We start from the raw sequence: 17,067 nt of genomic DNA, 5'->3' as shown, positions 1-17,067 counted from the left end.
TCTTCCTTCTCTCCCTACTACAATTGTCTTTTTATAACTGTATTAAGGTAATGAGTAAATACACCTTTAAATTGTATGCAGTGGACTGAGTTTATTCAGGCAGGGTTTTCTCATGTTTCTCACAATACACTACAAGCAGGGTCATTTTAAGTTACATGACCCCTTGGAATTTTTTACCATCCAACTTCCTTGAAGGATGCACAATGAACATTGTGCAAGATAGAGCCTCACTGATTTATCGGTAGGCCGATTTTATTGGCCTATATTAGCCTATCACAGATATATTGGTATCATCGTATATATTGTCCGATATGCACCGATATGAAACCTTATATTTAAAAAGTATAATGCAGAATAACATGCTTGGGGTAATTTAAAATTGGTGTAATGACATAGTTTTGTCCAACAGAGTGCGCTTCAACAGGAGATAATAATTATAGAGAGAAAGTGATTTTCTTTTCCTGCATTAGTGTTTTATTGTGGTTTACGGTACAAAGGCTCAGACAGGTGGTTTACAGAATCATGATTGCAGTTCTCATAAAGTAGCTTATATCTGCAGAAGAGTCATGCAAAAGGCCAAATACACAGCACGCAGCCAGGAGCAAGGCAGACTAGTAGGCTTGTGACACACACAAACATTCTCACATAGGCTTAAACACTCCCAGGTTACCATATTAAGACTTTCATACATGGTCAAAATAATTTTGTAATCAAAATGCAGAAAAGTGGCTGACATTATTGCGTTCAGTGGGACCAACTGCAAAAAAAGGGGGAAAAAAAATAGTGGATCAGGGTCAACATGAGGCAGGCTGCATAAATACTTTTGGAATATACAGCAGACTACTGCAGACAATATTCCCTCTTTTAACAGTGGTCAGTGTACTAACTGTATATGTTCACTATGTGCAGTATCAGACACCAGGCAGAGCTTCATGTTAGAAGCAGCACGTGCACCGCTGTCTTTTCAGAACACACTTCACTCTTGAGAACCAAACACAACATCATCGCTGCAGCAATCAGTGGAAACACACAGGTCAGTCTTGTATTTACAGGTAAAGCCCAGAGAGGGTCCGTAGAGGTTGTGAGGTGACAGTGCAGAGAGACTGGAGCTGCCGCTGTCTCACAGGAAAGCACTGGGGTTTGCTCGGGGATCCTTCTGGTTCCTGTAGCGATAGGTGAGCCACACTCCCAGAATCTGACACATGGACACAGTAACAGTCAGAGAGTGAGAGCACAGACAACATAACATCGGCTTATCTTTGTGTTAAAGAAGAAGACTGGCAGCATTCTATGCAGTGTTTCCTCAAGGATTTCATTGTAGCAGGGTGGTAAACATGTCAGAGTGAATTATAAATATGAATGAAAATTTACTGGCCAAGAACGTCAATAGAGAATACATTGCCAATGTTGATTTAACCTGTAAAACCTTAGCTAAGGTTGAGTGCTATCAGATTCTGTGATCCAAATGGAAAGTTGAACTATGCTGCCACTGCAAACATTATGAACAGCACTTTTTCTTTTAACATATTCTCTTTTTCAAGCAGCTGTAACAACATTTTTTCCTCTACTATTGAGAAAAAGAAAACTATTCTTTATATCTAAAGAATGAAAAAGAGAGAGGGTAAAAGAGAGGGTAAAACATTTCGATTGTTGTGATAGCAGAAACTGTAGTACACTTCACCAATTAATATCTGGTCAACCATTTTTTTTCTTTTTCATGTGTTTTCAAAATCTGACAGACTCATCAAAATTTGTGACTATCAAAATACAAAGAAGGCAGAGTGCTGCTATCTACATTTTTGTAGGTATGAGGTAAGTACACAGAATCTGACAGGTCACAAAATATGGTATGACAATTTACTGCTAATGCAAACCGATCATTTCCTATTGCTGCAGCTTCACATTAAAAGCATTTAACTGGCAAATCACAAGTTGACTTTTATTATGAAGTTGTCACAGGAAAAGCAAATGTGTTTGTCAGTGAGCTAAGCTAAAGGTATGGCCAAATAAACCAGGAACACTGTGTAGTTTTGGAGAAGAAATTCAAACATCAACCTCATTAATATTTACAATATTTTCCTCATTAATGAGGTCATAATATGAACTCAGAAATATGCATTTTTTGAATAAAAAAGTGAATAAATAAGCTGTTCTCAGGGGAAAATAAAGTCCCAGAACACTGTTTGAAGCTAGAAAGGTGGCAGGGTCCGCCACATATAAACAAAGTAAAACGGTCTGAAATTGTGTTGTCCTTTAAGGTCAGTGGTGTTGTTTATTTGGTTGTCATGACTGTGCCAGTGATTGACATCGATTCACTGTTTCAGCAGCTCATCGGCGGCCGTTCATTTGAGTTCACTGGAGTGAAATTTCATAAAATTATGAAGCAGCGGTGGCAATAACATAAGCACTGCTATATTTTCTTTTTGTTAACACTTCATATGAAAAGACACAGATGTTTTAGGTCATTACTGAGCCTTTTTGTTTTGTTAAGAAACTATATATATTTGAGATGTTTTTAACAATTTAAATCTTTAGTTGGAACAAATGGGCTTGGCCGCTGAGACCTACAGACGTGGTAGGGAAGTCAGAAAGTACTGAGAGATGCACTCCACATGGTTGGTTTGAGTCTTTCATGGTATTTGTTGACGAACAGAAACAAACAGAGTAAAACATCAGCTACAACTTATGCTTTGAGTACTGCTGGAGTAATACTTGAATGATACTATTACTACTACCTCGGCTACTACTGTTATCACTGATGAACTATTGCTACTGCTATTACTACAGAAAGTACTGCTACTACTACTACTACTACTGACACTACAACAAAAACAACTACTACTGCTACTGATACTACTACTTCTACATATACAACCACCTCAGACTACAGTGTTTACTCTTCAGGCTCACACCACTGCTACTAACACCAACGACTGAGACTCTGGAATAACAAATGTGCTTCCAATCTAGATTCTATGTCTCCCCTTAAATTTAAGAAATCTATACTAAATGCATGTTTCTGGCTTAACAAGCACACTCACAGTCTTAGCAGACAGTGTGGTAGTACAGAGCACAAGTGGAGATCTAATAACTGTCATGCCCTGACAATCTAATGTGTGCCTATCAAGTAGCAGTTAAGGATGCAAGAATGGCTTTCTTTGCACATTTTGTGGGAGACCACCACTGAAACCCTGGGGTGTTATTCAATACCATTAATCATGTTGTTAATCCGTCCTCACTTTCTGAATATCAGTGCAGACCCACTGAATGTGAAGAGTTTCTGTCTTGTTTTCATGATAAAATCACAGGCATAATTTTGAGCGTGGTCAGTAAAACAGTAAAACAGTAAAACGAATATAGTCAGTAGCTTGTGTTCTAGATGTAATACCAACACATTTTCTTGAAGGCGTACTAAGATTTGTTGGCTGCTGTCTGTAAACCCGTCATGCAAAGGTTTAAGCAATTCTGGAGAAACATAGTTGATTGTTGAGTCTCATTCCCAGGTAGTCAAATACTGATGCCTCCCTTTGGAGGTTTTCTGGGCATGTCCAGCTGGAAGGAGCCCCTGGGGCAGACCCAAACCTCGCTGGATAGATTATATTTCTCGTCTGGCATGGAAGCACCTCAGGATCCCCCAGGAGGATCTGGGAAATATTGCTGGGGAGAGAGATGTCTGGAGTAACCTACTGAGCCTGCTGCCACCGCGGCAATGGATGGATGGACTATGACAGAATGTATGACTGTTTTGGTCACAAGTTTCAACACACTTTCTGTGATAAAACCCTGAAAGCAACATTCTTACCAAATGGGCATCTGTGGTCTGATTTGTGTCAGTTTAGGGGTCCTTGATGTGAAAATGTTTGAGAACCACTGTTTCAGAGCACTGGGCGGCATCATGCTCCATTTAGTTTCTCTGTCAGAGTTCCTCAGCACCACCCTGTCCCTCTCACTTTTTGACACAGACAGACTCTTGACAATTCAGGTCAGGTAGGACTGTGCCACTTTGGGAATGGACCTCTCATTTACAATTAACCCTAACCCTAGTACAAATACTACTTCTACTAATACTACTAATGCTAATCCTTATGCACAGCAACTAACAACCTGTCAGCTGTGCTGTAGCTGCAGCTCACCTCGGTAAAGCTGAAGAAAAGTCCAATCCCTCCTACAAAGCGGAGAACCTCTCCAGCGTGTTCCTGGATTTTATCTGCACAGGGCGAACAGGAGTTGTTGGGAAAACAAGCCTGCAAGGGAACAAGAGACAAAACACTTCAGACAAATGCTCGTGACAGCAGGTTTAGAGATTTTTATGATTTCAAGTTGAATTTTACTGCTTTTCTTCAAATGATAAAATCCTAACAACATAAAAAACACATTGATCTGTTTGAACATGCTGAAATGTGACCGGGGACAAGAGCACTGGACCAAACTCACAGCGTCACAGGTGACGTTGGTGTAAAAATGTTTGAAGCCGCAGCAGTTGAGGCTCTTCTCCACATCCCTTTGAGTGCTCTGGGAGTTATTCCAGCCCACCTCCAGCAGCTCATCCTGCAGCACACACACAGGAGCATTATGAAGCATTATCAGTCGCAGCATTCTGACTTGTTTATTCCACACCGTCTCACTATAATGTAAAAAAAAGACAGCATAGGAGGTTGTAATTTTTAATCACACATTAGGGAAGTGTACAGCATGTTAGCTGCATCATTGTATTCCCTTTGTATGTACTATTCATATACACTTACATGTTGATGAAGGTTCTCAGTCATCCAGGTTGTGGTAATTCTAAGTGCTGTATTATCGTAGGTAACTGGACACCCAGGCGTAAACAGAGTAATGTAGTTTATGCTGTTCAATGCAGCCAGGACTGCACAGATTTGTACATTGGGGAGACAAAACAACCTCTCCATAAACAAATAGCACAACACAGGAGGGCCAACCCCCCAGGTCAAGACTCTGCTGTCCACTTAAATCATTCCTTTGAGGACAACAATGTAAACATCTTGGCGAGAGAAGACAGATGGTTTGAAAGAGGAGTAAAGGAATCCATCTATGTCAAACTGGAACGACTGTACGGACACTCCCACACAGAGTTTAAAAGCCTGCAACTCCCCTCCAGTTAGTTAGAAGTGAAGAAGCCTCTTGGATGAGAGGTGAAACGTCTTCAACAAACTGAAACAAGTCCAGTTGCCTACAATACAGCACTTAGAATGTACCATGGTATATGACAGTTATTCGATGGGCAGTAGTGCCCTTAAACTTCACTACAGGTATTTTTTAGTAGAACACTCTTTTAATGGTGTTCCAATAAGTTTTGAACAGTAACTGTTGTGTTATTCGGGAGTCAATGATGAGGACTTGGTTAACAGATTCACGTTAACTTTACTTTAGCATGTCAGAGCATAGTATATAGCACAGAGATGTATTCCTACCCTGCTCACGTATCTATGTCATCTCATATCACTCCGCCTAGGGCGGTAATCTAGTTCCACTTAAATATCACAACAGTAACTTTTAATTTTAAATCCTGGTGCTTGACTGCCGTCCTCCTGACACAGTCTCCAGAATACATCCTGATGTTCTTGGTCTTGTCTTGTCTTGAATCAGTGTCAGACACTGGGGGTCAGTATATATCTCCGACCGTGGCCGTTCAGAACATCGTCTGAGAAATTGTTCACAAACATACTAACACAAACTTAAATATGGGTCATTTTATATACAGTGGCTCTGATCTCATTATTTGATAGTCATCAGTAGCATGAAGAGGGGGAGTGAACCTTTCTGTCTTATTTTTAGTTGCAGTAGCTCAGTAGAGTCATTCAAGTTTGAACCAGTGTCCACAGGGATCTTCCACTTCATTACTAGCACCACAAACACCAGCAACACCACTTCCTCAGAGGGTAACATGATATCCATCACTTCTAAAGTAGTGCTAATGGATGATGTTCCTGGCGGTGTTGAGATTTTGTCTGTGTTTAACTATTAACATTCATTTCTTCAAATGGTGACTTCTGGCTAATGCACAACTGTTTCTCTGGTACAGGAATCAAATCGAGACAAAAAGTGTTCCCTTGGTTGCTCATATCTTGTAAAATATGACGCGTCTGGGATGTTAAATCATTCCAGGAATGTCTTTTGCTGTAGCCACTTACTCTTATCCTGCCCTGTCCTCTTGTACTTCACTGAAAGATGCCATGTTTATTTACTGCACTGGTTTTGTTGCAAGTTATAGCGATACAGGTGACTGAGGACCACCTGACAAAAATACTTAGGATAGATAGGATGAGGTCACATGATATTTTCTGAATTTTCTGAAGTTGAGGAGGGTTTCTCAAATACACAAGTAAACAAGTTGACTTGCAGTTTGATTTTCTGGGACTTCTACAAAGAACTTGCTGGATGTGTTTTCATGTTAAAGGACAGATTTGTTCAGGAGTGAACAGGCCTCCTTTAAAGACGGAGATAAGGATTAAGCCCCACTGAACCAGGTGCATTTCAAAGCACAGTTTACTCCCATTGATTTTCCATGGGACACAAGTAAATAGCCTCTTGAAGCATTATGGGATAGCAACTAATGCTTGACTGACCAGTTGGAAATTTAGGAAATAATGCTGCTATCTTGAGTTATTATGGCTATAATTCATTAAGATACAGAGGTAGAAGAAAAAAAGGAGAGGAGAGCAGAAGTTATGAGGTCACTCAGAGGCTGACACTCAGCTGACAGCTCACATAAACACACATGATTGATAGCTATCCTACAGCTAACTGTCATGGTCCTGTCATTTTAGTTTCATTGTTTGTGTGTTCTATGTGTTTCTGGGATTTTGTTGTGTCTTTTGTTTGTTTCCCTCCTGTGTTCTTGTGCTCCTCCCCAGTCTGCTTTCCCTCCAAACCTGTCTCATTACCCCTTCCCTGTTCCTACTGTTTTTCCTCCCGTTACCCTCACCTGTGATCTCTGCCTCAGTCCCCCTGCACCTCATCCCCTCATTAGTTTAGATTGTACTAAAGTCCAGTCTTTAGTTCAGTCTTTGTCGAGTCATCTGTTGTGTATTCCAGCGAAACAATGAATAAAACTTCATCCATTGCACTTCCTGCCTGCTGTCTCCTGCATTTGGGTCCACCTTTTCTTCCTCCATCGTGATACTAACGCTTACAGGAGCTATTTTCTCCCCCCAAATAATGTGAGGGGAAAATTCAGTTCATGTTCATTCCAGACACATCTTAACATCTGCATTACATTGCGGTCCAGCTACTGTTTAGAAATATGTGAACAGTTGTTCACGTTCTCCAGTTGTCAAAAAACAAGATAGATTCAGGATGACTGCCAGTCCTAGAATGGATTTTCCTACATAAAACTGCTTTTATAGTGAACTGAAGGTTTTTATCTTACCTGTTGCTCTCTGTTGATGGCCAGACAGGCACTGGAAACAGAGAACTGCACAATAAATACCATGAACAGGATGATCATGTACTGAGCTTCATTGTCAAGGAACAACAACAAATACACACATCGTACATAGTACACACAATCCTGCTTACAGCTGGTGTGACTAACAAACTACATATAAAGATTTTTTTTTACCTGAGGTTAATCTCTACTGATGTCTTTTATGAATAATATTAGTGTTTTTTAACTGTTTCCAGTCTGGTTTTAAGACACAGACAGCGCTTGTTAAGCTAACTGACCTACTGCTGACTGCACTTTTACACAGTCGATCACAATATCATCTTACATTGCTCTGAGGCTTGATCAGGCATCAAGGGGCTCAGTTCTTGGTTTATTATGCTCATACCTGTCCAACAGATTTGTTTTTTATCGCTCTGAGTAGCTCTACATCCTCAACAGCTCGGTTGAGCCCCCTGTTTTCTATATACATGCTGCAGGTTTTTCATAATCATGAAACCCTTTACCATTTTTATGCTGCCGACACTGAGTTACAAATGTTGTTAAAACCATAGATCCTAGTAGCTGAGCAAAACTCACATCTCGCCTCTCAGATATAAAAACCTAGGTTGTCACAAAATGTCCTTAAGTGTAATGAGTCTTAGGTCATTCTTTTCTGCTCTTCAAATTCCATCAGCTCCTTTAGCCTTCAGTAAAATAATATGAAGCAGGCTGCTCTGAATTTATTGTAATATTTGATGCTAGCCTCTGTTTTTTATAGTTTATAGTCAGTTTTGATGTCAAAAATGTTGTTCAGTCATGTTTCCATCAACAAAAAGTGATACATGCTTCGATCTATTCTTGGCTTGATTATTGCGACACACTTTATGTGGGTATCAGCCAGGTCTCTCTCCACCAACTCCACAGTCACATCACCTCTGTGATTGCCTCCCTACACTGGCTCTCTGTTAGATTTCAAATTGATTTTGCCGTGTTGGCCATTAAGATTTGTGGATGGAGTCCTGCTAGTCACAGTTTGTGACAAAAGGTGATTGGACCTTTGCTGTTAGAGCCCAAACACTATGGAACTCTAAGACTGAACTAAGACACACTGAGACTTCTTTGAAATCTCATCTTAAAACCTTTCATGTTGTAAAGGCCTGTGACTTATTTCATCGTATTCATTTTACGTCCTTTGTGCTCCTTTGGCCTTATATTCTTATTTTTATCAGCCTAGTTTGGTTTTATTTCCTACTAGTTAATGTTAGCTAGCTATGGGTCATTTTCTTGCTTGAAGGCCTGTAGCCAGGATTTTGAGGTCATGAGGTCATGCATAGGCCTACTAGAAGGAGAAGCATTAAAAAGGAAAATCTTGTTAAAAAAAAATCTGGAGCAACTCACTGACCCAGAAGAGACTGACTTCTCTCTCATACAGGACTTTTTTATTGCCCTGATATGACCCTTCCTATGGAAACCCATTTCTGTCGATTAAAGCCAACAAATTAATAAAACTTAGCCTTAATTTAGGTTTTTTAGAATCTAATTTCAACTGTTTTTATCTCATAACTCTGACTTTTTATTTCATAATTTTGAATCCTATCTCATAATAATGACTTTTATCTCATAATTTGCATTTATTTAAATGTCATAATCTTTACCTTTAATCTCATGATTATGTCTTTTTCTCTCATAATTTTGAATTACCATGTAAATATTTTTTCATCAAGCTCAGTTTTTATTTTATACTTTCCTTTACTGGCGTAAATGGACTTCCATATTTATCACCGTGAACCTCGCATGAAGCCTGGCACTGACACTCCTGGAGTAGGTGATAACAGACAGCAGCAGCTAGGCTGATTTATTCAAAGCTGCTGCTGTGCACTGTTACTTCTGTCATAGTGTTTTTCCCACTGTGAATATTTTTGCAACTGAAAATGACCAGATCACACAGAGTAAATGACAGGATGATACTGTACGTATCCAGATTGTTACATATATGTCACATAGGGCCGGATCTACTAAAGGTTTGCATGTATTAAAACGTGTGCAAACTGCTTGCACACGCAAAAAAATGTACAAACTGATTTACTAACAGAGCGCAAAAAGGGTTGCGTCTGTCAAAGGCGCAAAATAGCGCGTCTGCATTCAGTTAGTACGTTTGCAGCAATGAATATGCAACATGGGGCGTTTACACGCAATTGTCTGTGTTGTGGGTGGAGAAAATGTAAATATATTAATTTAGCACACGCAAAGTGATTTATCAAACCGGAAAGCAATTTTGCTCATAGAAACTGCGTCTATATTTACCACGTCTCAAAGGGAGGTGCAAACAGTTTGTATGCGTAATTGCGCACACATGGCTGCCGTTATTGTTGCAAGAAGGAGACACCGAGAACGCATTTTTCACCCTCGTGTGAACATTTTTGGGATGAATGAGGAAAGTATCATTAGAACATATCGCCTATCCAGCCTTGCCATTTTGGAGCTGTTGGAGGAACTCAGAGCAGATTTGGAGCCAGCTACGAGAAGGAGTCACGCAATACCTGCAATAACAAAACTCCTTGCAAGTTTACTATTATTATTATATTTATATTATTATACGCCAACTTTTCTTTTGTTCTTCTTCTGATGTCTTGGTATCTCCTTCTCACTTCATCCACTGTTCGCCTGTTTTTTCCAACAGCATTAACTTTTTCACCGATTTTCTTCCACACGGTATTCCTTTGCGCGACCGTCAGATTCCTTTGCTGCAGCTCACTGAAATGTTTATTCGCTTCCTCTACCAACACTTCTAATTCCAAAGGGTCGAATTTCACTTTGCGCTTTTGCTATCTCAAACTCGCCATGCTGAAAACCATGAAACACGCTAAACCCTCATTTAAATAGGTGTGTCTCCAACACGTTTGCACCTGTTGTCATTAACGCAGTCACTCTTAGTAAATCGCCCGCAAACCGCGGTTCAACCCCACATGCAAATTTCTAGATTGCCCACACAGATCAGTACAAGCAATTTGGGATCTTAGTAGATCCGGCCCATAATGTAAGGAGCTGCACGTGCAGAGCTGTTCAGCTTTACTGATGAGAAGATGCCAACCTTTGTTCAAAACATGGCATACATCTAAGTGGTTTAAGCAATTCATCACTTCAGTATTTTAAATTTAACCAGATTATGCAACTGAACATTTTAGCTCGAGTGGTGCTCTGTAGCACTACACTTATCTATGATGAATTTCTTTTTAAATACTGACCTAGTTCTATCACATGACATTTCCTGGGTGGCAGTCGTATAAACTGTCATACAAGGACCAATGATAACTTCCATATCATACGCAGTGTTAAGGATACAAAGAAGAGCAGGACTTGGTGATGCTTCATGGCCCCGATGAGGCCGGCCAGGGCCACAAAGAAGAGAAAGACGCCCACACCGATGATGCCTCCCACCACTTGGAAACTGGAGACCAGACCAAACCACTTCCCCCACGCTGCGATGCCAATCATCAGCAGGCTCACCATCTGCAAGACAGACATACAGATTGAGACTCAGTGATATCATTATTGTGTAAGAGTCAAACATTATCTTTTAAAACATGAAATCCTTGCATTAATTTTAACATTTTAACGTCAAACTAGAGTGGCACTGAGTAGAGCACATACCTCGGTCAAGGCCCAACAGTGTAGCACTCTACATCTTAAACCACCCGTAACTGCTTAACCATTTAAAAAAAAAATCCTGCTGACAAACCACCCAACCCACCAACAAACAAACCGAAAAGGGTAAAAACATAACCTTCTTAGAGTTAAAATTGAAACACAGTAACGTGATTTGTAAAATGTTCAGCTGTACTGAGAATTACACACAGGCTGTTGTAAGTGGGAGACAAGATGCAAAATTCCCTGGTTTAGTCGCTTAACTCCACATGAAAAGAGTCTAATCTGCTACATTAATTATTTGAACTTGTAAGATTGAAAGTCAATGTGGTTGCCTCTGCAGAGACAGAAATGTAGGCATCAGGTTAGATGTGTTACTGATGAACCAGATCTAACTGAGGCAGGCCTCACTTCACTTCCTGTGTGTTTCTGCCACCGCCTCACTTCCTGTTGCACAGTGTCTTTCTTAGAAACAAGAGAGAGAACTTCTGCTTTAAAAACAGAACACACCCGTATGCACAAATGACACCACGTCCTCATTTGAGCATTGTTTCCCCTTCAATTTAAATCTGATGGAATGTCACATCTTCACATCAACTTACTGCTCAGTATAACTGAGGCAGGCAGGTGTTGTTTGTTGAGATACTGTATCTGAGTTTTGCAAGTGACACCAAATTCTACTGATATTCTTTAAATAACTTTCTTCTTTAGTCTTGTTTTTCAAGCTGATGAACTTTGGTTATATAAAATATGACAACAAAATGTTGATTTTGCACCTTTACACATACAAGATAATAGAAAGAAATGAATTAGGTTTGAAAGTGCTGGTAGGTGGATTTTGTTACTGTTGGACAGAGCCAGGCTAGCTGTTTCCCTCTGCTTCCAGACTTTATGCTAGGCTAACCACTTCCTGGCTCAAGTTTAATAAATGCTGTACGAAATTAGAGTGGTACTGATCTTTTTATCTAACTCTCAGCAAGAAAGTGAATAAGCGTATTTGCAAAATTATTCCTTCAACAAAAATGAGCTGAACAAGAACTTTGCTATGCTGCATTGGTTTCTTTCTGAGAGTTGTTCGATGTTTATTTGCTATTTTCCATATGTTTGGACTCTTCCTTCAAACTGGCAATGGACCACTTTTGTGCTTCAACTTATCATTCTAAAGTAGACCAAATACTGACAACACAGTATAATGGCTGTAAAAAAAGAAGTGACACCATCCATGTATAGATTGGTTCCCGCTCTGCCACTGGGCTGGATTTTTCCTGCAAAAAACAAAGTGCGCCACAAAGGAAGCGCACCTTCCATTGCACAACCAAAATGGGAAGAGGCATTGTTTTCTCTGGTTGAGACCCCCAAGGTAACAGTGGAAGAACAGAAATTAGAATGACCTCGTGGTTGTATGCTTCCGCACACCAATTAAGTTGCTGTTGCTGAGTTATGCTGTGAATTATGGCCAGAACAATTTTCGCAGAATATAATAATGTTACATCGTATGAACTGCTAGGAAACAGCAAAAAAGTGTATTTTGTGAGGTCACAGTGACCTTTGACAGTCAGTTACTACGTTTGCAGCAATGAATATGCAACATGGAGTGTTTACACGCAATTGTGCGTGTTGTGGGTGGAGAAAATGTAAATATATTAATTTAGCACACGCAAAGTGATTTATCAAACCGGAAAGCAATTTTGCTCATAGAAACTGCGTCTATATTTAACACGTCTCAAAGGGAGGTGCAAGCGGTTTGTATGCGTAATTGCGCACACATGGCTGCCGTTATTGTTGCAAGAAGGAGACGCTGAAACAATGGAAGGAGACGCCGAGAACGCATTTTTCACCTTCATGTGAACATTTTTGGGATGAATGAGGAAACTATCATTAGAACATATCGCCTATCCAGCCTTGCCATTTTGGAGCTGTTGGAGGAACTCAGAGCGGATTTGGAGCCAGCTACGAGAAGGAGTCACGCAATACCTGCAATAACAAAACTCCTTGCAAGTTTACTATTATTATTATTATTATTTTTATATTATTATACGCCATTTTTTCTTTTGTTCTTTTTCTGATGTCTTGGTATCTCCTTTTTACTTCATCCACTGTTTGCCCTGTTTTTTCCAACAGCATGAACTTTTTCACCGATTTTCTCCCACACTGCGTTCCTTTGTGCGACCGTCAGATTCCTTTGCTGCAGCTCACTGAAATGTTTATTCGCTTCCTCTACCAACACTTCTAATTCCAAAGGGTCGAATTTCACTTTGCGCTTTCGCTCTCTCAAACTCGCCATGCTGAAAACCATGAAACACATTAAACCCTCATTTAAATAGGTGTGTCTCCAACATGTTTGCACCTGTTGTCATTAATGCAATCACTCTTAGTAAATCGCCCGCAAACCGCGGTTCAACCCCACATGCAAATTTCTAGATTGCCCACGCAGATTAGTACAAGCAATTTGGGATCTTAGTAGATCCGGCCCATAGTGTTACAACCTTCATATTATTTATGGTGGAAACAACACTAATAACTTTTACTAAATAAAAGTAGCAACTCTACAATATAAAATACTGCTTTACTAGTGGGGAGACAAAACAACTTCTCCATAAACGAACCCCCCAGGTCAAGACTCTGCTGTCCACTTAAATCATTCCTTTGAGGACAACAATGTAAACATCTTGGCGAGAGAAGACAGATGGTTTGAAAGAGGAGTAAAGGAATCCATCTATGTCAAACTGGAACGACCGTTTTTGAACAGAGGAGGTGGCCTAAGACATTACTTGTCACCGACCTACAATGCAGTACTGAGTTCCCTCCCCAGACAGCTTAACAACCATTTACACCTCACCTAGCCTTAGCAACCCACATGAAGGCCGGTTGGATCAACGACCCATAAGTGGCCCTAAAGACTCTGAAACTCAGAGCTCACACGTGTCCTTAACGACTCTGTAAGGACACTCCCACACAGAGTTTAAAAGCCTGCAACTCCCCTCCAGTTAGTTAAAGGTGAAGAAGCCTCTAGGATGAGAGGTGAAACGTCTTCAACAAACTGAAACAAGTCCAGTTGCCTACAATACAGATCCTAGATTTACCATAACCTGGGTGACTGAAAACCTTCATCAACATCTTTACTGGTGGAAGTTAAAAAGTAAGTTTAAAGTACAGAGGCATAACCAGTGCAATACACTGAAAAAAGGAGGGATGGTTGAATTTCAAATAAGCAGTGAGTGTGTACTACACACTTCATTTGTATTTCTTATTATAAGATACACTTGAAAAATGTGAGATTATATTTTAAAATTGTACTGCAGCCATTTAGTCTTGTAGTTTCATGAGGTTGGTACACACTGTATGAGAAATTGTAATGAAGCAACAGAGCCAGTTATCACACTGTCTCATGTGATGTAGTCCAATCTGAGACAAGCCAGATGACATTATGACATCATCATTTATTTTCTCAGACAGGCAGATGTCCACAGCAGTGTTCACTGGCTCAGTGTCTTCGTACTCCCTACTAGTGTTTGAAATCAGTGCCCCTTTAAAATGATTGCATGGTCCACGCAGGCCTTCTTTGAGGCCTAGGTGGATCTATCAATGTGTCATATGAAATAACACCTTGTTGGAACCTGTGGGTGCCATGTACACGTAAAGTTCAAGTTGAGAAACCAGCGATCAGCTCCAACAGAGGTTCAGGCAAATGCCGCACACAGTGCGATGGAAGGCAATTACATCCACAGCTTTAAAGGCTGGATTTCTTCAGGAGAAAGCAGGCTGCATTATAAATGTGTCATTTCTCATGTGTTGTATCGGACGGATGGCCCATGGTGATCACCTGATCCTGCTGCCACACAGTTAATAATTGATTAAAGCAGTGTCTGCCCTCATCAGTGTGATGTTTACAGCGGGATGTTTCCTACACTGCGTTTACAGGATGATAGAACACTGACTCTACTGAAGAAACCTCCTGTACAATCATCCATATGGTGTCCTGCTGTCTGCGGATACTCACAACATAGAGGATGTTGAGCGCGCACAGGGAGTGTTTGGAGCAGGTGAATCCAGCGCAGCCCATCTTACTGAATTAACAAATGATCCTTCAAAAATCCTCAAAATAAGTGTTTTAATGAATATGTCGGTTCCAAAAATACAGTCCACACAAAGAAGAAAAAAACCGCTGAGGCAATAATTCCGCTTCCCCTCTGAAATAGATGGTCACCAAGCAGCAGGTCTGAGCTGGAAAGAACGGAAATTAACGCGTCAATTACACACAATATAACAGGAGTGGAGAGGAAGTTAGAGATCAAGCCTTCAAAATAAATCCATGATTTTGAAGTATGCAACGCAATGTAAGTTGTTGTCCCTTTATGCCCTTTAAGTGTTGATGATGAGTTCATGAGTCTCACAGCCTGAGGAATGAAGCTGCTCTGTCATCTGGTGGTACAGTAGCAGATACTACTGTATCTGTTGTCAGATGGCAGCAGGGTGAACAGACTGTGTCTGCGTGGGTGTTGTCTTTCAGTATCTTTGGGCTCTGTGCAGACATCTCATTTCACTGATGTCACTGATGCTCTGTAGATGGTACCAGTGATGTTCTGGTGGTTTTAAACACCCGCTGTAGAGCCTTCCTGTCCTGGGCAGTGATGAACCATGCCAGTTTGTGATGTTTCAAGTCAGGATGCTTTCTATCGCTCCTCTGTAAAAGCTGACCAGAACTTGCCACTGGAATTTGGCTTCTTAAGTTTCCCTTTTCTGTGCTTTTTTAAAAAAACAACAACAACAAAAAAAAAAACAACCAGGGTGGTGATGTGTGACCAAAACAGGTTCTCTGTGATGCTGATACCCAGGAACCTAAAAGGGTTTGGTTTGTTTACATTCTTTTTGAGCTAATTCTAGTATTTTAGGATCAGTTCATATTTAGCCACCACAATTTTACACTTTAAGTTATCAGTCCACACTTTTTAAGGCCTCATCATTTCCCACTAAGTTTCCTGGAAATAGCTATTTAAACTTGTGTATGGGGACTCTAGTTCTGACAATAATTTTGAGTTCATATAATTGGCTTTATAAATGGTAATATTAATAATAATTTTAAAGGGAATCCCCTAGATGGAACTGCATTTAAATAAAATCTTTCAGAAAATATGATGTAAACACTATAAAAGAAATATGTACATACCAACTTATGGCGTGTGTTTCTCACTATAATGGCACATCAATTGATCTGATTATACTAAAAATGCCAGTTTAAAAAGATAAGTATGTTGTTATGCTTTAATACGCTGAAGAAACTTTAATACGCTGTGATAGTAAGAAAAGGATCTAGTAAAAACCTATAGAAGAGGTTGTAGCCAATTACTCCTTTACTAGAACTGATTCTGTTTTATTTCATTCACTGAGATGGTGATGTGATGCTGTTCAGAAGAACTAAACGTTATGGCAGGGTCATTCTGGATGCAAGGACACTATTACTGTCAATGGTTACTCCACCTTTAGGATCATGTGATCACGATAACCTCAGTAACTGTGACAAACTAATACTAAACAATGCTAATATTGTATTGCCCTATAACTGGTTTGTTGAAAATGTTCACAGAGACAAGTCTGTGCCAACATCATTACCTCTTAATACAAGGTATATGTGTATGATAGCTTAGGGTTTTTAGTTACTTCACTGTTTACAAACAATTAATTGCTTTATGAAACATTTATTAAGAAATTCTTTATTGTAAAGTTACAAATATTGTATACAATGCTTTATAAATGGTTAATCAACTATTATTATTAACTTATCAGCATATTATTAACTATGAATTTACCATTTATTAATGATGGTTTACCATTTATTAATGATGGTTATTATAAAGAGTGATATATATATATATATATATATATATATATATACTGTATGAAAAATATATTTTTCATACAGTTTCTGTATTTTTCATACAGAAACTGTATGAAAAATATTTAATTAGTAAGTCAATGTTTCAGCGTTTTGCCGATGTGATAATGTGATAACCTATACTGACTAAGTTTTTAAATGT

The 17,067-nt window shown here is 39.6% G+C and overlaps 1 protein-coding gene across 1 annotated transcript; it reads right to left on the bottom strand.

Annotated features, from left to right (window-relative positions):
• Positions 1–434: 434 nt before the first annotated feature.
• tspan13b (tetraspanin 13b) lies at positions 435–15,273 on the bottom strand. The gene is made up of 6 exons (XM_084378633.1): positions 15,033–15,273; positions 10,730–10,897; positions 7,391–7,471; positions 4,435–4,548; positions 4,134–4,244; positions 435–1,195 (listed from the first exon to the last, which is right to left on the bottom strand). Exons 1-6 carry the CDS (start codon positions 15,093–15,095, stop codon positions 1,121–1,123), a joined length of 612 nt encoding a protein of 203 aa, XP_084234759.1. The 5' UTR covers positions 15,096–15,273; the 3' UTR covers positions 435–1,120.
• Positions 15,274–17,067: the final 1,794 nt, after the last annotated feature.

This window comes from Pagrus pagrus, assembly GCF_965226575.1.
Source record: "Pagrus pagrus genome assembly, chromosome: 17".
NCBI lineage: Eukaryota > Metazoa > Chordata > Actinopteri > Spariformes > Sparidae > Pagrus > Pagrus pagrus.
Note: the sequence above shows the minus strand (reverse complement) of the source record. Positions and strands in the feature narration are given on the sequence as shown.